We start from the raw sequence: 20617 nt of genomic DNA, 5'->3' as shown, positions 1-20617 counted from the left end.
CTAACACAGATGGGGGTATAACAATATCCCCCTTCGGAATCGAGAGAAGGGTTATAAAGTGGCTTTCTTCGACACACTTTGATATGATAACTTTCTCTTTTCCATGTTGTTTCGAATGGTGGCTTTATTCTATAGTGAAACGTTATATCCAAACGATACGTGATAATGATGAACAACATTCTTTTAGAACAGGTGGTAAGTTGCTATTGGGTGTCGTTTGTTCTTCGAAACGATACGTTTTAAGAGATAGGTCTATATATTCTCTAGGTTTTTTCTTCGAGATTACTTTGCCTCCTTTTTCTTTTTGAAAATTTTTGCAACTATTATTAGCGATTTACTAGCCATTGTTTGTTTTCTGGAACGATTTATGCATTTTTTAAGTTCTTTCGTTTCAATCCGCTCTATCATTTTTGTTTTCTGTAGTTATCAGAGTTATTTTCACCATTATGCTAAAAAATTGTTAACAAATGGCTAGGGGAGATGAACAATCTACATAACGTGGCCTTCTTCGAAACACTTTGATCTGATAACTTTCTCTTTTCCAAGTTGTTTCAAATGGAAGAAAACGTTGCTCATTGGTTATCTAATGTTTAACTAATATTAAGCAGTATTACGTGGTTGGATAGTAGTACGGAAAGACAGCTTGTATTAGTAGCCAAACCTAAACACATCTTTAGTCTAACCGGGAATGAGCAAATCAATTGAAAGACTCACAAAAGATGCATTGTCTTGGGATTTAGAGCGGATGATTCACAAAAGATAGAGACATAGATGTGACTGACTTGACTAACAATATATTAAAAAAGACCCAAACAGAATAGATACTGAATCCATTTATGAAATTATTCATTTGTGATGTTCATAGTATGACATACCTAAATCCTAAGTGAATGGCAGACTATGTACACGTGACTCGTACACTTTAATGTAAGCAAAATCTTGAGTTCAAATAGATAAGGAACCGAAAATTGGTGCGTTGGGTGTACAACAGTGGAATTCATAGCCCAAAACATGGGCAAATAATATCCTTGCATTGACATTACATGATTGATGAAAAGTAAACGTGGTCATGAGTCGTCCATCTTTGTGATGGATGACTTGATCAATAATTGATAGTGATTAACTTTTTATGAAGGAAGATGTAATGGTTACCATGAGATAAAATATGATCATACTGGGAAAACAAATATTATCCAAAGGAGATCAAGAATATCCTATGAGGGTAACACACTAATGATAAGGTAATTGGACAAGCACTAAGTAGTTGCTTTCGTAATGGTATGTCATTGGGGAGAGCTCAATCACGATACTATAGTGGAATGACTTCATGACTAAATGAGTTTATAATTAATAGGCGAAAAGCCGAAACTTAATTATAAATCATTTGAGCCTCAACTTCATATTTCCAATCAGTCCCTCCGATAGCTCGTTGAAACCATAAATGAATTGCATATTTGAGTAGAAATGAATAGAATGAATAGAACAAGAGAAATGGGATGTTGCCAATGATTCATTGGAGTAGTTCTAGATAGATTTTTCTGATCTTCCCCCTTTTTACCTATTGCATCAGCTTTACCTTGAAAGCCTTAAGTTGTTCTTCTATGGAGATGTTGTTACCTTAAGAGTGTTGGGATGTCGCCGGGAGGTCGGCATTGTGCCTATGAAGACCTTCCAAATTGTCGCACTCGTTACCCCCTTAGAGCGCATATTAAGCTTCCTCCTTCTAATGCTCTAGGTTTTCTTACCTCGGGACCTTTTGTGCGGCCCTCAACTTTGTAATAAATTGCTCATTTTGAGCGCTCTTTTTGTCAAGGATATGTTGTTGCTCCTTGAAGCGACGTTCTTGATAAGAGAATTGCTCTTCTAGACATCACAGTTTCTTTTGAGTCTTTAAGTCATGAGGCTAAGGAACTGATGCTTATTGGTGAGAACCCTGGTCTAGTAGGATGAGAGTTGTGGTTGGAGGAGAAGGTACGATTGTGAGACAGGTTACAATTTCTTGCAAGCAGCGGGCTATATGGCCGAAAGGTCTAGAAGAAATCACATTAGGCTGCAATTGAGGCATTGCAATTGATAGGGGAGTCAAGGTGACTAGTGGAGCTACTCCTGCTGGTGAATCAAGAGTGGTAGAGTTGGAGGCTAGAGAAACTTGTAGAGCCTTTACCAGTTGTTCCAAAGTGAGGAGAAGGATGCTTACATATTGCAATTGAGCTCCAACGAAAATGGAGGTAGAAAAAAAGGTTTGTGTAGAGCTCAAGCCAGTAGAAATACCTGAAATAGGTGGGATGGAGGTGTTGAGTGGAACAAAAGAGTTGACTTGGTCAGTTAGGTTTCTGGTCTGGTTGGTTTAATTAGTTGATGTGCCACTTTAGGATTGAGAAGTCATATAATCTACACTCATTGCACCAATTGTTGATATAATATACAAGAGAAGAAGGAGAGTAGTTACTATATAATATTTATATTATAAAAATAAATTCAAAATATGATTTATTCTGACATCAATTATATATTATTATGTTTTAATTTTGAAGGTATATTATTAATAAATACAAAATTAAGAAAAATAAAAAACTATTAATAACTAATACTTTCTTTTACTAAAATTTTATATAAAATTGAAGTTAATGTTAATTTGTTAATAACACATCTTAAGAACTATTTTTTTGGAATGTTTTTAAAAGTATCCAAAACCAAGGTTGATTGTAAAATATTCAATCACATTTGCGTACGACAACAATAAAGGATAGTAATGAATTTCATCATATTTGCATTTGGGTTTGCAATGGAAGGAGTCAACAATAAATAAAAAATAAAAGAAGAAGAAGAAAGCCATGGTAGCTTAGCAATTGCTCCGCCTGCCTTTTGGTTAATATTTAAAGCCAAAAAGCCACCTTTCACTTCTACTTTAGGTTGGTAACCAATCCATATCATAGTCTGGGATGCGGTCAATTATATGAAAATTTATTTAAGTCGCACGCAATCCTTTTATATAATAATTATTTGATAAGAAATTATCGTCATGTGTTTAATTATTATTATCATTTTAAGTGTGGAATTTTTCAAAGGGAAGGTTCCAAGATGGAGCTGCAAAGCAAAAGCGGTACGAGTCACGACCTTACCAAGTTGATTGAGAGATGACTTGCAAATTCTATCCAACAATTTCCTATCTACCCTAGTTGTGGACTGTTTGAATATTCAATTCAGTGGTTGCCCCATGATATCATATCTTACGCTGATCAAAACTGATTCATGGTTTTATTTCCAGCAAAACTGTGACGATACTGTCTCTGTCTTGGACTCGGTGTTCTAAAATTCGACAATGATCAACAGTTCCCTATCCTTTGCTAAATCTGTCTGCCATATGTGCCTTAAGACAACAACAAGACAGACATCTAAGCCATATATGCCATATGCATGTATATGGAGACAACTCCGAAGAAAGCCAGAAGAGAAATATGGAGATGGCAAGTTCGCAAGGGAACACAACTGCCAGAATCGGTATTTCTGATATCTTTACTAGTTGATTCTGGGGTAGAATAATTATGGATTCCGGCAGAAACAGGTGGAGGTGTGGAGACGGCATAAGATTCTACTTCAGATGTATTAGTTTCCTCAACGTCGTAGCCTGCATGAAAGCCATTGAATTTCGTAAGCAAACAAGGTCCAACATACTAAAGCATTGAGGCAAAGCATCACTTACAATCATACTTCTTCCAGCCCAATACAAATCTTTCTCGGTCAAATACCACTCGGTAACCAGTCATAAGGTTTTCTGTTTAGCGAAAGAACAGCCCAATAAGCAAAGATATAAAATATTGGAACTTAGTGACATCATCTACGGTGTACAGAGAAGAGCATTAATGAACCTCATGAAATACATTGCTAATTCACCTATCTTCATACAGTCGAGCAATAAAGGAACAACTGAGGCTTGCCTTTTAATCAGTTCCAACTTAATAACCTAGCAGAAGCACTCGATTAATCACATGCTATATGCAAGACTTACGTCCAATAATATTCAGTTCCGTACTCCTGATGACAGCCAAGCAGTATACAAGTTTACTCTGCAAATCATTAGAGATCAATGTGTTTAACACGATCTTCACTCCCTATGTACGAAATGAAAGAAGTCCAGGAGAAGGATCCTACTTGAGTAGAAATGACAATTATCGGGTCATAGACTGGAAAGTCACTTCCACCTTTCATTTTTAAACTCATACTGGGTATTAAAGTAGCATTTGCGTCCGGGCTGCATGATGCAAAGAGAAAGAGATAATATGTGCAGAATTAAAGTTCAATCCCTAATGGAGAAAAACAGTGTATGAACAAGACTAAAGAATGTACCTCATGTCATAACAGTACTCAAAAGGGATCCTTGTATCAGGTGGGCGACGCCTATCTTGTGCCTGCGAATGGAACTATAGGAAAGCATAAGTTACTAAAGTTGGGACATCAAGTTTTGTTGGTTTTTAACATGCAAAATACATACATTCTCTGCAAGTTTTGAATAAGTTGGGTCAACCAAGTATGTGAACGAAGTCCCAGAATCAAAAAGAGCTGTAATATCACCAACAATTATAGCTGTCCCCACCCGAATTTGAGTTATGGTAATGTTGTAGGTTGGACTGCAGCATAAATCATGACTAGATGTTAAAGAATAACATAAAATGTTCCATCAGCAACATTAATACATCAATCTAAATTCACTATTTATCAAGCATCAAGTAAATAAGAAAATTACCACTTACTGCGGTGGGTTAAGATTAAACGGAGTCTCTTCCTGGTCAGGGCTACCTTTGTCTCCAAAACTGATCCTTCCAATTCCATCGTGTCCAAAACACATGGAGAAAGAATTAGCTGTCAAACCTTCCTGTGATAAAATGCTCGGAACTGCTATCTTCTCCATGCCAAGCCCAAATAAACCGTTGGGAGCTGCAACATCCAGGAATGAGCCGCTTTGTACCTGCCCACAGCTGCACAATTCATATTGCATTTTCATCTGAACCTAGAAAAGCGTTGGGGAAACAAATATTGGCCTACATAGTGCCTTTCAGCAAAAGGGAAGGATGGCAGAATAAGGCATACAAAATGTTTAAGCTGCATACTACAAGAGCTTACCCGAATGTGACATATGCCTCAACCAATTCTGCATGACCATCTTCAGTTGTTAGGTGAAGAACATCCTCCAGTAGAACCCCAGAAGTAGAAGTTTGAGCTGACATGTAAGAGACTATGTATGGACAACTACTGAACGTTCCGAGACATTGGTTACGGTGTGCACACAAGCTACTGTTGCAGGTGACTCTTTTGCTGGTGGATGATCCTTTAGGGTCGTATATGCTAAGCTCAAAATCCTGCCAGCCTCCAAAGGAGATGCATAGTTTAATATAAATTCAAAGGACAACCAGTGTAAGAACTGATCTCCACACTAGCTGGTTAACTGCCAGCCCCATTAATACTTTTCCCATTAACTCAATGTAGTTAAATTACAGCATCCTTATGTGGTTAAATGTTCTACTATACCAACAAGCTGTAGGTTGAGGTGGTAGCGGCCTTGCCCTCCTAAGGGTGAAAGCATAAGTTCAAACCTTGAGAAGCGCACTTGTTGAGAGGGACCTCGAGTCCAATGTGGCTTGGGATACCCTGTCCTTTACACACACACAAAAGAAAATTGTTCTACTATACTTCTTTGGACTACATATTTGGATTTGACTTCTAGAATGAACAGAAAAGGATCTGAGAGCAAAACTTTGTTATAAACAGTGAAATTCAAAACAGGAGCTGCATTTGAGGGGACAAGTTGGGGTATAGTCTTAGCGTTTTCAAATGCATCAGGGACATGAAGAAAACATAGAAAATCAGAATAAAAAGGGAGAAAAAAACGAAAAGAAGAAAACATACAGAAGCATAAGTAGTTCCTTCAGTTGGAGCACATTTGGTACAATCACATGGCACCCAAAAAAGATCACTCCCTGTATCAAGTGCCACCATGAACTTCACCCCGGGAGTCCCCAATTGAACTGTTGTATAATGTAAACTGCACCCCAAGAAATCCCCAAGCAAGATTACAAAAGAATAAACAGTGCCCTAAATCTAAAACTTCCAAGAAAATACAAAAAAAGAGGGGGCATAAAGATCCTTACAATCCCAAAGAGCTGATGCGGAAAGTGGAGTTGCCATCAGAGAAAGAAAGGGTTGCATTGATGTCAGAGAGTTTGCGGCCGCGGAGGAGGCGGTCCCGGTGAGCTAGAACGGCGTAGTACTCAAAAGAACCTTTTGCAGGCCAATGAGAGAGTTTCCCAGTGGAGTTGGACCAGTTCTTGACGGGTTCAGAGAAAAGGTGGTGCATCTTGAAAGTGAAGATGCGGCCATCGCTGAGCTTAGTGCTTAAGACCCACAAGAAAAATATAGTCTTTGTGAAAGATGACATTTTTCTTTTAATCATTGTATCAGGAGAATTCAAGTGGATTGTCCACAAAGATTTGCATTTGGAACAAACAAAAATGGATATTAAAAAAGAAGGAAGTAAAGATTGGGTTTGGATCTTGGGTAGCTTTTAGTTTTTAAAAGAGAAAAATCATTACTTTTTTTTGGTGGTATTTGGATTTATGTTCAAAGGATTTGAAGATGTGGGGTCTAACTTTCATTTATTATATGACAGTTAAGGAAGTTGAACTGGCGGTGGCAGTTATATTCAATGCAATAATTTCTTCTTTTAAGTAAGGATTTGCATGAGCATTCATAGGCAGAACTTTGAACTTCATTGAAGGAAATCCAACTTGAAAACAATTAAGAAACCCTTTTGGCTTTTTATGTACAAGAGACACCCCAGTCCATTTCAACTCATAATATTTACAACAGAAAATAATAATAAAAAGACATAGTGGTACTAAAATGTTAAGCTACCAAAAAAATCCCAGAAAAAGAGTAGTTTCTGATGGTGCAGTGGACAAATTTGACATGAATGGTCTCAAACAGGAGAGGCAGAGGTGATGCCAAATTTATCTGAAAGCTTGGTTCTGGTGAAAGGTGAAAGAAGCTCCATCTGGTGAATGAAGTTGACGTCATGAACCAGAGGGTTGCCTGTTCTGCCTGGGGGTGACCCTGCATAGCAAGATGGGGAACACCCCGTGCATGCCGATTCTCTTCCATCATTGGTCTAAGATCATGCGATACTATTAGTAATCTATGAAACATATATGTGTATATATATTTATGTTTTGATGAATGAAAACCCTTACCGTCTCAGCAATTATGTTCAGAACTCCACTTCTCCCATCAGTGTTGTGTTCGCTGATGATGATTTACATGAGAGGCCAAATTAGCCAATGTAATGTAAATTAAAAAAAACATAGCAATGAAATTGAAACCAACCTGTGTTTGGTACATCTGAGGGGCTTGAGAAACTCGGGAACGACGGGTCCGACACGGCGAGGTTTGGGGCAAAGGAGCTGCTCGTAACCACCGAAGCCGAATTTGGTCGTCTCCGAACCTGAATCAAGAAGGTTGCTTTTAACTGGTAAATGCTGCATGGTTCTCTCGTCGGCCTTCCTCTCCAAAGAAAGAAACGAAATTCCAAGTCACAAGCAAAGACTCGGTAACTTACTTGTGACTACTGTTTTTTTTCTCCCTCCTTTGTTATTATTGTTAATCTTCTCTCATTCGAATTCAAATGGCAATAAATAATTTTTTTTTTAAAAAGGCCCTTTAATTTAAAGACAAGGCAGTCAAAGAAAGAGAAAGAGAAAGAGAAGGAGAGAGATTAGTGATGAGTGAAGGAAGGCAAGGTGTGCAATGGATTGTAGAGTGAAGGAGAGGTTCCATTTGCTTGGCCAAGAGTGGATATGTTATAGGACAGGTCTAAAAGACTCTTGACAGTTGACATAGTTGGCATTCATCTCCTAGTTTTCCTCTGTTTCTAATTTTTGCCTACAAATAATTTCGTCCATGTTTTTCCTCACTTGGAACTTCTCTTTCTCCCTACCATTTCAGGCATTTATAATAAATGGTTGCATTATTTCACTTATTTTCTCGCTATCTCATACTCACATACCGTATCATTTTCTCTTTACCTTTTAATAGAACAAATGACACCTCATCTAAAACAAAATTCGCATGAAAATCATGAATCCTCTACTCACGTTTACAGCATGGTTTTATTGGATTTGGATACTTTAGGCCTTGTTTTCCGCTTCAAATCTCTCTATTGCTGCCAAATATCGTGATATATTCACTTTTATGTATATATACAAAACAACGGATAATTATCCAGTTAGGCTGACATGCCATCGCCTAGATTAGAAGATAAAAAAGGATGCAAATTACAGTTTTATTTATTACAACATCAACAGAGCAAAGAGATATTCATAAATGCTATATGGGTTTTGCAAATTGATAACCAAACTATAATAAATGGATATGAAATGTTTCGACTTGAATTAAGATCATAGTGCCATTTTCCTTGTTCTGATTGGACTTAATCAGTCATGCGTTTCATGTACATTTGCACGACACTGAAATACATCCTTGAAAACACACGAGCCAGGTATGAATACAAAGCAGGTCATTACAGTAATGATCAAAAATCAACCCACGTGTTAAAAAGGGTAAAAAGAGAAGGGCAATATGATACGCACATGCACCTAAAAAGATTTCACTAGAAAGCCATTGAGGTACGCTACACAAATCATTGAATTAATTAATTAGTGGGGAACCGTAAATGACTTGATAATCATAAACTATATGTATCCCAATCGAATCTAGGTTGTGAGAAAACCTCATAATCAATCGGTCCATCAATAATGCTGTCTATATTTTGCATGCCTTCCAAAAGGCCTGGTTGAAAACTATCACTATCAGAAGGTAACAGTTTGTAAATTACTAGCAACCCAAGAGTAAATATGGCTTGCAGCTTTGTGGAGTCTCCTTTGACTGAAAAGAACAAAAGCATCGAGATGAGGAACAAGTCGAGGCAGAACCGCATGATACTCAACACAGTATCCATCAGCCTTCCATCATTGCCAGCAGGAAATCCCCGGACTCTATACACAAACAGAAAGTTGTACTTATCAACCACATACCTATATCCAAAATAAACTGCACCCACTGGCACCACGAGTGGTGCAAATGAAGAATATATCAAGGTCAGGGCAAATATTGTCAAATTAAATGCATAATACTGCGCAAAGTCAAATTTCTGCTTGGGTATAGGCGAGGTCCGGCTGCTGATAGGATAGACAGAAAGATCCTGTCCCGGAATGTCAATGTCACCCATCCTAGGAGAGTCAAATAAACTTTCAGGCATCAGCGGTCTCCGCAAATTATTCAGGTTCTGGTTTTCCAATGGGTACTCTTCAGTATTTTCTGGGACCAACTGGAGCATATCATTCTTCCGAAACTTCTGAAGCTTGTTCTTTATCCAAGGAACTGGAGCCAGCAGATCATATGATATTCCCAAGAATGTACTTGTGATTAGAAATGCAAGAGAAGAAAGGCAAGATCTTGAAAGGAATGAAGCACTCATGTATTGCTCAATTCTCTTGCAGTCTTCTCCATCCAGATAGCATCGACCCATCCGAAGGATTGCACTCTCTAATGATGACTCAACAAGAGCCCTCAATAGGATCAAATTGACAAGGAAGAAGCAAACCATCTTTAGCAATGCTGCTCTCTGCTCACTGGATACAGTGAGATGCCGTTCAAACTTGGAAAGATAAGAAAGAGCTGAAGGGACCACTATATACATGCTAACAAATATAATTACATTGGGCAAAAATTGAAAGACTAGGGATGCCAGCCAGCTTGAACTTTGCACCCAAGCCAACCACGACTGTGCATTATCAATTGCTTCTGCATTAATAATCCGAGCAGCACTCTGCACAGCAGTGATTACTGCAAGTGGAGAACTGAAGAACAAAAGCATTAACAACAAACATGAGTTTACAAACACTCTTCGCAGTTTCAGTGACAATTTTGTTGATCCCAAATGGTTCCAGTAAATATCAGTGGCCAAAGGGGCTCGTTCAACTTTCCATTGGTTCCTCTGCAACTTTAACTCCATGACAGAAAAGAATTTCCCAAACCGCCTCTTTTTCTCATTCCGGAAATCTTGAACCGCCTTATTCGCTGTATATACATCCTTAAACATCACAAAAGCAACCCCAGCACCTGGTGCATGCCCTTCCTTATAAGCCGGTAATTCAGTCTCTAACTCAGCTCTCAATTCTTGCAGCTTTCTTAATTTTTCTTCATCTGTAAACCCAAATGTACCCGTAATCTGATCAAAAACTCGTTGTATTTTCCTCCCCAACCAACGGATCCAACCCAGAAACCCTTCATTTCCATTCACATCTTCACTTTCTTCCGGCAGAAGACGTGAATCGATCTTTGCTATCAACCAGGTAATTTCATCCCTAACCTTAACTAGTTCAGTGGCTAAATCATCCAAAGAACATAAATCCATAGGCATGACAACCCTGTATACTTTCCCCGGATATTTATACTGAAAATACTCGAGCACAACACCTTTGTCAACCCCTAAATTCTTAGGCAAACCCTGAACCATAATCGTAAAAATTGCAGTTGAATTCGAGTTGGGGTCACTTAAATTTCCATTCCCATCTCTAAACCTAGTAATTCTTAATCTTTCTTCAACAGCAGACATTCCATAATGGAAAATAGCAACAACGAAAACCACGAAAAGAAAATGCACCCAAAGTAACCCTGAACCTTTACTGATATGACTTACAGTGGTTTTCGAGAACTGATCGTCTAATAAAGCAGTGCCGCCGTAGAGATTAACGGGGAGCAAGACGGAAACAGCCACAAAGGCGACTGACAAGAGAATCGCGAAGCTGCCGCCTTCGATTAAGAGGAATTGGGCGGCGTCAGCTCCGCAGTGGCGGGCAATCTCGCGGCCGGTGGCGTGCCAGACAGCAAGGAGCTTAGCGAACAGAGCGGATGGCCCGGGAATAAGGCGATGATCGCTGCGGAGCTTGAGGAAGACAAAGATGAGGACGCAACAGAGGAGGCCGATGGTTGAAATGTTGAGGAGATACTGGATGTTGCCATACCACGCACCGTCGTTCGCGAAGTCTTCATCGGATGAGGGGGACGGCGGCGGAGGAAGCGTCTCGCTCATTGGAGATTCCTCGGAGAGAAGGGGAAAAATTAGGGTTTCGTAATTGGATTTTGGGGTTTCGATTCATAGGGGTGTGGGAAGGGGGGAAATAATAGGAAGGTGAGATTCTTGTCGTTTTTGTGTGCGTGTTTTTTCTTCTTTTTTTAATCTAATATCTAACTAATAATGTGCGTCATTTTGGTTTTTATTTGTCGGAAACGGAATGCACTAGTTATGGATTTTCCTAAAAACTATAAAGTATTTGCAATTATACCCTTATAATTTTGAATGGCAACCAGTTGGGCTTCCTTTGCTAGGCCTATTTTCGGATCCATTGATAAGGCATTTCAACGTCGTCAAAATGGGCCCATTGGGAATGCTTTATATTAGGATTATTTTAAAAATTTTAGTTTTTAGACACCAACAAAATAATGACACCTCATTAATTTTTGGAGATATAAAATCAGTATTATATACTTATACATATTTAATATATTCTCTAATCCAATCTATTTTAGTTAAAACATTTAAAAAATAGTAATCTAAATTATAAAAAGAATTGAAAAATAAGTCATTAGTAGCCTTTGTTTTTTATTTTAAATTTCTTGATCCATTTTATTAAGTTTTCAAAGCTTTGATAGGTTGGGACAATAAATTTATAAAAGGTTAAAATGCGCCACAAGTTCCCGACTTTTCAAAAATTAAGAATTTAGTCATTATACTTATATTTCATGAAATTTAATTTTTCTACTTTTTAAATTTCAGAATTCAAGTTTAACTGTTAACATTTTTAAATTTGTTACTATCATTTTTTTCAAAAAAAATATATTCATTTGATAGCCATGTAATTAAAAAATAACTTTGTAATTAACTTAAATTTGACAAAAGAAAAAGTTAATGGTATTAATATTAGATCTGAATTTTAAAATCTGAAAAATAGGAAGACTAAATTTCTAATTTTTAAAAAAATATAGAGACTTGTAACGCATTTTAAGCTTTATAAAAATTGATCATGAATCCGTATGTAAAAGCAAATAATACATGAAACTTAAACTATTTTTATTTTTTTTAAATATTTTCTTAGGACATATGACCACATTTTACCCTTGCCAGTAGAGTTGTGGCCGAAATAATTTCGAATGTAAGTTACTTGTTTTTAAATGTTTTATTATAATTAAATTGAATTGGATAATATAAGTATATAATATTAATTTTTATGTCTTTAAAATTTAAAATTATCCTTATTAGACATCAGATACTAAACTTGCATTGAAGGATCATGGTTGAACTCTACTGGGGTTTTTTGTATATGCAAGTAAATTTAAGGTGGGTTTGGAGAGGCGGTTTATTTACTTGTGATTACTATAGCATTTTATAAAAAGTAAGCTAAATGTACCACATTTTACCTCCCATCTAAACTCACCCTTAAATATCGATGAATAAGAAAAATAATTGATTTTTTTCTGTCTTTTTTATTTATGAGGGAAAAAAAGCATTAAAGACTCATAACAACCCCTCTTTCCCTAAAGAAGTTGAAAAACATAAGAAGTGCAATTCTTCATTAGTATTAAATTGGAGAGATTATATGTGTGTTAAAAGATAATAGATTTGCACGTATCTTTAAAAGGAGATAGAGTAAGGTAGACGTAAACCGTGTTAATGCAGATCCCAAAGAGGGTGTGGTTAAGGAGGGGGGTTAAGTAAATAAAGAAATTAAGAAAATAGCTGGATTTCACCGGACACACAGAGAAACCCAGTTGGATTGCATGCACTGCGACAGTGAGGCAGTAGTCGACCTTTTTTTTTTCTTTTTCTTTTTGAACTTTTTTTAGTTATGCGTTTGTTTGCTGTTAGGGAAGATGGCAGTCGCAGCAGCCGCACACAGCAGCCACGTGTGAGTGTGAGACCAGATTTCTTTTTTAAACATGAATCCAACCATAAAATAATGGCCACTTGCTTATCAATATTGATGCACACGTGTGGCAGAGAGAGAGATGGAGTTGGAGCAGTGGTGGAGGACACCTATGTACTTGTGTCATCTCTGCTGGGTATAATGTACCTCTAATTCCTAGTATTCAATATTTGCCATTTTCTTTTATAACTACATACAAAGGAGATTAAATTTACATGTAGAACGTGTATGTTTAAAGGAACCTTGCTTTGCTATACTTATCAATTATCATTTGCATGTCAACTACGTTTTTTCTCATACAAATTATATTTGTTTAATAACTAAGAAAGGAATAATTAAATATTTTAAATTAATTTGAAATTTAACATATAGTTTATTCCATGGTTGTTTGAATCGAATTAGATCGATTAGTTAGTCCGGTTAGTTTGAGAATCAATAGGAATATCAGTTCGAAGAAATATATTTGATTAGTTGATTTGTGAATTGATACGAATAGATTGAATTGGGTGGTTGAACTATTTTTAAAAAAATATTTTTAATTTTTAAATAATTTATTTAATCAAATCAATAAATTTATTTACCCGAACATATGAAATCGAATATCAATTACTCTAGTTATATTTTACTTGACGCATATAATATATTATTGTCATAACGATAAATTTAGTATTTAATATTTACATTTCTTTTGTCGATTTAGTCTCTATTATTATTTTTAGTTAAACTTAGTCTTCAAAATTTTAAAAGAAGTTGAATTTGATCATCGATTTTTCAAAAAGAGTTGAACTGCTTTTTTTTAAAGGAAATACAGACATTATAATTTGAGCGTACTTTATGTAAATTCTTATGAATTTTGTTATAATAATATTTTATTTTTAAATATTTAATAAATTTCATATTATTTCATAACGTGATATATAAGATAAATAATATTATATCAGTATGAAATGTACATTGACTGTCGCTTACATTACTTGACAAACATCGTTAAAATTTTAAAGTCTTGGTCAAAATTTTCGTTAATGAAAGAGATTTGATTTTTTGAGAAGGCTAATACCAAATTGATAAAAAAAATATAAATATTGAGGTTAAATTTATGGTTATTCCTATATTATTTTTTATATATGAATGTGCGTGGAACCCATGGCTACCCACATGCATAGCGGGCTATCGGCTATGACTTGGTTCCTTTTTCATTTATAAGCCTTTGTCTACTGAGAATCGAGAAAGACCACACACCCAGCGACCAGACCCGAACCCAGTTTTAGTTCCTTCATTTTCATTATCATTATCACCCCGATATTCATTCATATCTCTATTTTTCTTTTTCTCCCTTTCTATCTTCTTCAAGGGGGAAAAACCGTAGAAAGGGAAAAAAAAAAACCTAAAAGCCTATGATTGTTGATTTGATGGATCTGTAGATCTAACGCTTTGAGGAAAGAAAAAAAAAACCCAACACGTATCGCTCCGTTTCTTTTGATCTCCGTTGTTTTCACCTGCTATGGTTCAGTAGCTGAAAACCAAACAGCTTAATTTCTACTGTGAGTTTATTTTTCTTTTCCTTTCTTTTTAAAAAAATATATTTAGTAATTTATGTGATTGATGTTTTTAATCTCGACTTGGTATGTTTTTCCCCTAATTTTTAATTCCAGTTTGTGATTCAACATTTATAGTTGTATTATTTCGACTGTTGCTAACGATTTTTACTGTTTTGTTCAAGTGTAGGAATGTAAAGGTAGATTTGACTTTCTATTTGTTGTTCTTCACTCTTCTTATTGACCTCAACTTATGTCGTGTCTGTTGTTTTTTATTTACTTGGCTGGTAGTAGTAGCTTAAGGGTTTCGTTTTCTTTTCTATTTTTCCATTTTTAGGCAGAAATGGATGTGGGTTTTACTCTTTCTTTTTTTTTCCTGGAAGTATTATTACCAGTTAGATGTGAGCTATTATTTGTTCGACTGCATATCAATTTAGCAGCTGTGTATATTCTTTTTGGTGTACAGGAGACCGCTCTGATTGTTTATTGGTTTAAGTATCTTTTGGTCGGTATATTGCATCCAATTTGGATGTTTATGGGGAATTGGAGGCTGGCTCAGGTGAGATGAGGGATGTTATCAAGGTTGGTCAACTTTCTGAAGGCCTGCTGGTGGCCATCCTTGGACCGTTATGCGCACAAAGGTTCGGATGCATCCGGCTGGCAAGATGGGCTCCTATGGTACAAAGACAATGGGCAGCACTTCAATGGTGAGTTTTCCATGGCTGTTGTCCAGGCCAACAATCTGCTTGAGGATCAGAGCCAGATTGAATCTGGCTCCTTGAGCACTCTTGAGTCTGGTCCATACGGTACCTTTGTAGGAATATACGATGGTCATGGTGGCCCTGAGACATCGCGCTATATCAACGATCACTTATTCCAGCATCTAAAGAGTAAGAGACCTTTGGAACCATTGCAATCATTGGCATATCTGACTTTTTGTGCATTAATTGCAGTATTTATTCCACTCTCTAAAGCCCAGCTATTAATTTTAAAGTAGAATTTTTCTTTAATGCCTAAGATTTACGTAGAGAGTCAGGTTGGTGCCAGTGTGGCTCAGTTGTTAATATTATTTTGCAGGGTTCACCACAGAGCAGCAATCAATGTCTGTGGATGTCATAAAGAAAGCATATCAAGCAACAGAAGATGGATTTTTCTCTCTTGTTACAAAACAATGGCCTATGAATCCCCAGATTGCAGCTGTCGGATCATGTTGCCTGGTTGGTGTTGTTTGTAATGGAACCCTTTACATTGCTAACGTTGGGGACTCTCGTGCTGTGCTTGGAAGGCTTGTCAAGGCAACTGGGGAGGTTTTTGCCATCCAGCTGTCATCAGAGCATAATGTAGCAATAGAGTCGGTCAGGCAGGAGATGCATTCTTTGCACCCTGATGACTCACACATTGTAGTTTTAAAGCATAATGTATGGCGTGTAAAGGGCCTGATACAGGTAAGCTTTTGTGCTTTTGTTAGACATACAAAGGGTCTATTCTAATTATATTTTATTGTTATTATTGAATTCTGTAAATGTGTTGAAATAAGTGCAAGTTCTTTTTTGGGAGGGACTTTGTGAGTTGTTTGTGCATATGACATTTACAGAACCTCTTTGTTGCAGATTTCTAGATCAATAGGTGATGTTTATCTTAAAAAGGCTGAGTTCAACAGGGAGCCTCTATATCAAAAGTTTCGTCTTCGTCAACCTTTTAGGATGCCAATTTTGAGCTCAGAACCATCAGTATCAATGCATGAACTCCAACCTCATGATCAGTTTCTCATATTTGCTTCTGATGGGCTCTGGGAACATCTCAGCAATCAGGGCGCAGTTGATATAGTTCAAAATCATCCACGCAATGTAAGATATACCTGCTGGATAATTTAATATGGTTTGAGTTTGTAATTTACTTTTTAACTTCATGATTTGCGGTTTTTGGTGCTTAAGTGGAAATTTTGGGCATGTATACATGCTTTGAATGAGTCATGACATCATGTAAGCTATTCTTTTGGTTTTTGCTTTAAATCATTAATTTTTTGTTGCTTCAGCTAGTGTGACATCAGCACTCATGAACTTTCATTCTGTTCTGCTAGACTTCTAATGTTGCTTTGAGCAGCTCATTCTTGATTACGATGGTTGTTTGTTAGGTTTTTTTAGCACAAACTGTTCCTTGTTTGAATGGTGACATATGCACATGAATGAAAGGCTTGGGGAGAATGGAAACTTGAGCTCCCAAGACCGCATATTTTTTTTTTGTTTCTGTTGGTGAAATGTGTTTTGTGGATGTATGGACATGTAATACAGTTTTACTGCAGCAATGCTCTTACAGGAGGAAAGTAATTGTTATTTGACTGTTTTGTGTTTTTTACTCTCACAGGGGAGTGCTAGGAGGCTTGTGAAAGTTGCCTTGCAGGAAGCTGCTAAAAAGAGAGAAATGAGGTACTCAGATTTAAAGAAGATTGATCGAGGCGTGCGGCGTCATTTCCACGATGACATCACAGTCATAGTTGTATTTCTTGATTCGAATCTCGTGAGCAGAGCCAGCTCAGCAAAAGGCCCTTCATTATCCCTGAGAGGAGGTGGAATCAAACTGCCTGCAAAAACCAAGGCTCCCTGTTAATGGGGTTGGCTACATATGCTGTTATACTCTACCTACCAAGTGCAGGATCCTGTTCTGAACTTCCATGATGCCAGCAGTTATTATAAGGCAATAGAGAAGGTGCAGTGGGTTAGTCTTTAATTTTTAATTTTTTTCTAGTGTATAATGTAACATTTTAACTTGAGGAATATTTTTAGTTTATAAGCCGTTGAGCTGGAAAGGAAAGAAGCAGGAAAATAGAGCAAAGGTGACAGAAGAAAGATTCTTTTCTGTTCGTTAGCATTCATTTCGTATATTTGCTGGCATTTTGGAGTGTTTTTGGGTTTGTAAATTATGTTTTACATCCCCGAAAATCAATCAAAATTCCTGTAACCGTTGTTTGCATGTTGATATGAATGGACACTAGTGGAACAATTCATCTCCTTTTCTGTAACCTTTTTCAAACACCAAAACAAGGAAGGGACTAAAAGCCAGGACGATGAATTCAAATACCAACTACGACACAAAGACTTACGTTTCTTAAAGCTTAAAAACACTGATTACTTGTCTCCTCCGTAACTGGTGTCAAATTCTTCTTATCAACTTCAACACCATCATTAGTGTTGAACTCAAAACATCTTAAGCTGCTACTACTTTGCAATGAAACACTATCCATTTCAATGCGGAACTTCTGAAACCCAACACCGTCTATGCTTACGAAGCTTTGAGAAAAATCCTTATCCAATGTTCTATGATGTACTCGTTCTGTAGGTGGAGCAAATTTGCTAGTTGCTCTTCCACTACTTCTCCAGAGCTGTTTGTGCGTGGAGTTGTCCACTAAATGAAGTGTATCTTCTAGTTCTTGCCAGACCCGAGCCATAGTAGGCCGGTTTTTAGGCATTTTCTCCACACAGCTTAGGCCGAGTTCACCCATCTTCAGCATCATCTCCATATTGCATGTCTGGGCCTGAGATAAAAGACTAATATCAAGGATTTCTTCGATGCTGCTCTTCTCTATACTCGGCCTTGCCTGCATGAACATACAGATTTAGTTTACCAACATGCTTTTTTATTGCATAAATCCATTTAATTAATAAATGAAGTAGCACTGACCCAATCGATGATATGATAATTAGGTTGACATCTTGTAGTTGAATCCACAGCCGGGCGGGCAGATACAAGTTGCAGAAGGATGACACCAAAGCTATAAACATCACTAAAAGGAGTCAAATGGAAGGTGGTACAATATGCAGGGTCAAGGTACCCTGGTGTTCCTTTTATTTGACTGCTAACATGTGATTGATCTCCGACCGGTCCTAGTTTCACAAGTCCAAAATCCGAAACCTTGGCTTCCATAGCATCTCCAATTAAGATGTTGCTCGGTTTTATATCACGGTGGATTATGCTAGGCTTAATCCCATCGTGTAAGTATGCTATTCCTGATAATTAAAACAAGAATCATTCAATATTTTTCTATCTTTGAAATTAAATTGGGAAGTGGATCTACCTTTAGCTGCTCCAATAGCTATGTTTACTCGTTGCCTCCACGTCAAGTTTCTTCCTCCTCTTCCTACACTCCAAACAGTAAGCATTTCGGGTTCCTTTTTTTTAATTTATGACATGAAACAAGTAGGGGGAAATTACCCATAATGTACTCAAGTAAAGAACCATGGGGTACGTATTCATAAACCAATATTTTTGCACCTTCGGGTCCTGTTTACAACTTGCAAATGCAACAAGTCTTGGATTATTCTTGTCTTTAATACTAATTTGAAAAACAAATCAATGTTTAACTTGCGTACCGGATTCTTCACAATACCCCACCAAGCCTACCAGATTGGGGTGATTTACAGTCGAAAGAAGCCTCACTTCTGCTTTACAAGAAAACCATTACAAAAATTCGCATTCAACAAATCTGAAAAACTTGAACCAATTGGCCAAAGCTTATTACCATTTCTAAATTCTTCAACGCTTTGATAGGAGTCGGCATGAGCTATCTTGATTGCTAACGTACCATGGAGTTCAAAGGTTCCTTTATACACATTCCCAAATGCTCCAGACCCCAACAAACACTCTGCACTGAAATTTTTGGTAGCCTTAGCCACCTCCTCCAACTGGAAACGCCTTAACCTTGATTCCTCAGCTTTTAAACTTCCTGTTTGAGAATAACGAATGATATTAAATCGCTTTAGCATTCTAAAAGTTGTGAAAACTGGGGGGGGGGGGTAAGTGATTTAACCTTTACGGCTCCATCTTTGACTAAGCTTTCTTCTGCAGAAGAATAAGGAGGAACCCAGCAAAGCTGTTAAAAGGGCGATGATAAGAAGTGGCCACATTTGCTAATGACAATGAGCATGATCAGAAGATGCTTGAGAATGAGAACCCCTCTACCAAACGAAATCTGTGCATGTAAATAAACAAGTCTATGGTCCTACCTCAAAAAACAAATACCAAAATATGTTTGACGCAATCACCTCATTTCTTTCATTATTAACATTTTTCCTTTCTTTGACTTGCCGGCAACTTACTTTCAAACACAAGCGAGCATAGGATCTTGGAACTAAGTTATTGGCTTAATTAAATTTTTTAATATTTTTATAGGTTTAATGTCAATTTTTTTATAAGTTGAAATCTAACTAAAATTTTAAAAAGAATTTATATACAATTACAAAAAAATTAAGAAAACTTGATTAAAATTTTCAAAAAGATTAAAAGGCACAATAAAATTTTTTTAAAGTTTAGAGCACCTAATTAATTTCTTTTTTTAAAAAATTTATCTTTTTGGGTGTTGTTAATAGCCATTCTAAAAGTTTTTTTATATAGTTTTTGTATATTTAAAAATTACACTATTTTTTTAAAAAAAATAGTTTTTATTTTTATTTTCAAATTTTAACATGTAAGTCCAGTTCTTGGCACAGTTAAATATTTTTTTTTTGCTAAATTTAGATTTACTATAATGTCATGTTTTTGTTTCATGACTATTAAATGAGTATTTCTTTCATTTTGAAATGTACATCAGCAAATTTAATAGAGAATATTTAATGGTGTTAATAATTGAACTTAAATTTTGAGATTTGAAAAAGTAAAAGACTAAATTCCTATAAATAAAAGTAGAGGGACTACATTTCAAATGTACAAAGAGTACAAAGGCTTAAAGCATATTTTAAAAATTAATTTCACAAAGTTGAAAAGGCTTAATGTTAAAAAAAATACATTCAAGTAAGCACTCGTGAAAAATTTACACCCAATTGAAACCCTAAATATTGAAAAACTAATCAATCAAGCTCACCGTTAACGTTGACCAAGTCTGATTATTAAGTTTTGCTGATATGGTTGATAGACCAATCGGACACAACATGTGGTGGCCATGTGTATTATACTATCGTGGTATTGTTGTCATGTTAACAAATGTTGAAGGAATCCTAAAAACAAATAATTATTTAAAAAATTGCATCTATCAAAAAACATGGAGAAATGGTTTTG

At 36.5% G+C, this 20617-nt stretch overlaps 5 protein-coding genes across 7 annotated transcripts; 1 reads left to right on the top strand and 4 right to left on the bottom strand.

Annotated features, from left to right (window-relative positions):
* Positions 1-3230: 3230 nt before the first annotated feature.
* Positions 3231-6624, bottom strand: LOC107912848 (aspartyl protease family protein 1). Of its 3 annotated transcripts, none has more exons than XM_016841198.2 (10): positions 6147-6624; positions 5905-6040; positions 5122-5357; positions 4752-4976; positions 4493-4628; positions 4348-4421; positions 4153-4252; positions 4010-4067; positions 3704-3775; positions 3231-3628 (listed from the first exon to the last, which is right to left on the bottom strand). In XM_016841198.2, exons 1-10 carry the CDS (start codon positions 6446-6448, stop codon positions 3396-3398), a joined length of 1572 nt encoding a protein of 523 aa, XP_016696687.2. In that variant the 5' UTR covers positions 6449-6624; the 3' UTR covers positions 3231-3395. The 3 variants fall into 3 exon arrangements, 2 of the variants coding, with proteins under 2 accessions (XP_016696687.2, XP_016696688.2); XM_016841199.2 differs by having other exon boundaries at positions 4348-4409; XR_001688316.2 differs by lacking the exon at positions 3231-3628 and having other exon boundaries at positions 3895-4067.
* A 121-nt stretch (positions 6625-6745) lies between these two features.
* LOC107912849 (uncharacterized) lies at positions 6746-8274 on the bottom strand. The gene is made up of 3 exons (XM_016841200.2): positions 7378-8274; positions 7245-7296; positions 6746-7162 (listed from the first exon to the last, which is right to left on the bottom strand). The coding sequence occupies exons 1-3, from the start codon at positions 7533-7535 to the stop codon at positions 6974-6976; spliced, it is 399 nt and encodes a 132-aa protein (XP_016696689.1). The 5' UTR covers positions 7536-8274; the 3' UTR covers positions 6746-6973.
* Positions 8275-8418: 144 nt separating this feature from the next.
* LOC107912847 (CSC1-like protein At4g35870) lies at positions 8419-11298 on the bottom strand. Its single transcript, XM_016841197.2, has one exon. It carries the CDS (start codon positions 11141-11143, stop codon positions 8735-8737), a length of 2409 nt encoding a protein of 802 aa, XP_016696686.2. The 5' UTR covers positions 11144-11298; the 3' UTR covers positions 8419-8734.
* A 2860-nt stretch (positions 11299-14158) lies between these two features.
* LOC107912851 (probable protein phosphatase 2C 46) lies at positions 14159-17577 on the top strand. Its single transcript, XM_016841202.2, has 5 exons — positions 14159-14575; positions 15036-15459; positions 15647-16014; positions 16180-16416; positions 16934-17577. The coding sequence occupies exons 2-5, from the start codon at positions 15141-15143 to the stop codon at positions 17174-17176; spliced, it is 1167 nt and encodes a 388-aa protein (XP_016696691.2). The 5' UTR covers positions 14159-14575; positions 15036-15140; the 3' UTR covers positions 17177-17577.
* LOC107912850 (probable serine/threonine-protein kinase PBL7) lies at positions 17229-19619 on the bottom strand. The gene is made up of 7 exons (XM_016841201.2): positions 19374-19619; positions 19086-19289; positions 18937-19005; positions 18779-18847; positions 18642-18704; positions 18248-18573; positions 17229-18164 (listed from the first exon to the last, which is right to left on the bottom strand). Exons 1-7 carry the CDS (start codon positions 19468-19470, stop codon positions 17682-17684), a joined length of 1311 nt encoding a protein of 436 aa, XP_016696690.1. The 5' UTR covers positions 19471-19619; the 3' UTR covers positions 17229-17681.
* Between the last annotated feature and the right edge of the window lie 998 nt (positions 19620-20617).

Source organism: Gossypium hirsutum, chromosome D11 (assembly GCF_007990345.1).
Source record: "Gossypium hirsutum isolate 1008001.06 chromosome D11, Gossypium_hirsutum_v2.1, whole genome shotgun sequence".
NCBI classification, from domain to species: domain Eukaryota; kingdom Viridiplantae; phylum Streptophyta; class Magnoliopsida; order Malvales; family Malvaceae; genus Gossypium; species Gossypium hirsutum.
The sequence above is the reverse complement of the archived record's forward strand: the minus strand, read 5'-3'. Positions and strand labels throughout refer to the sequence as shown.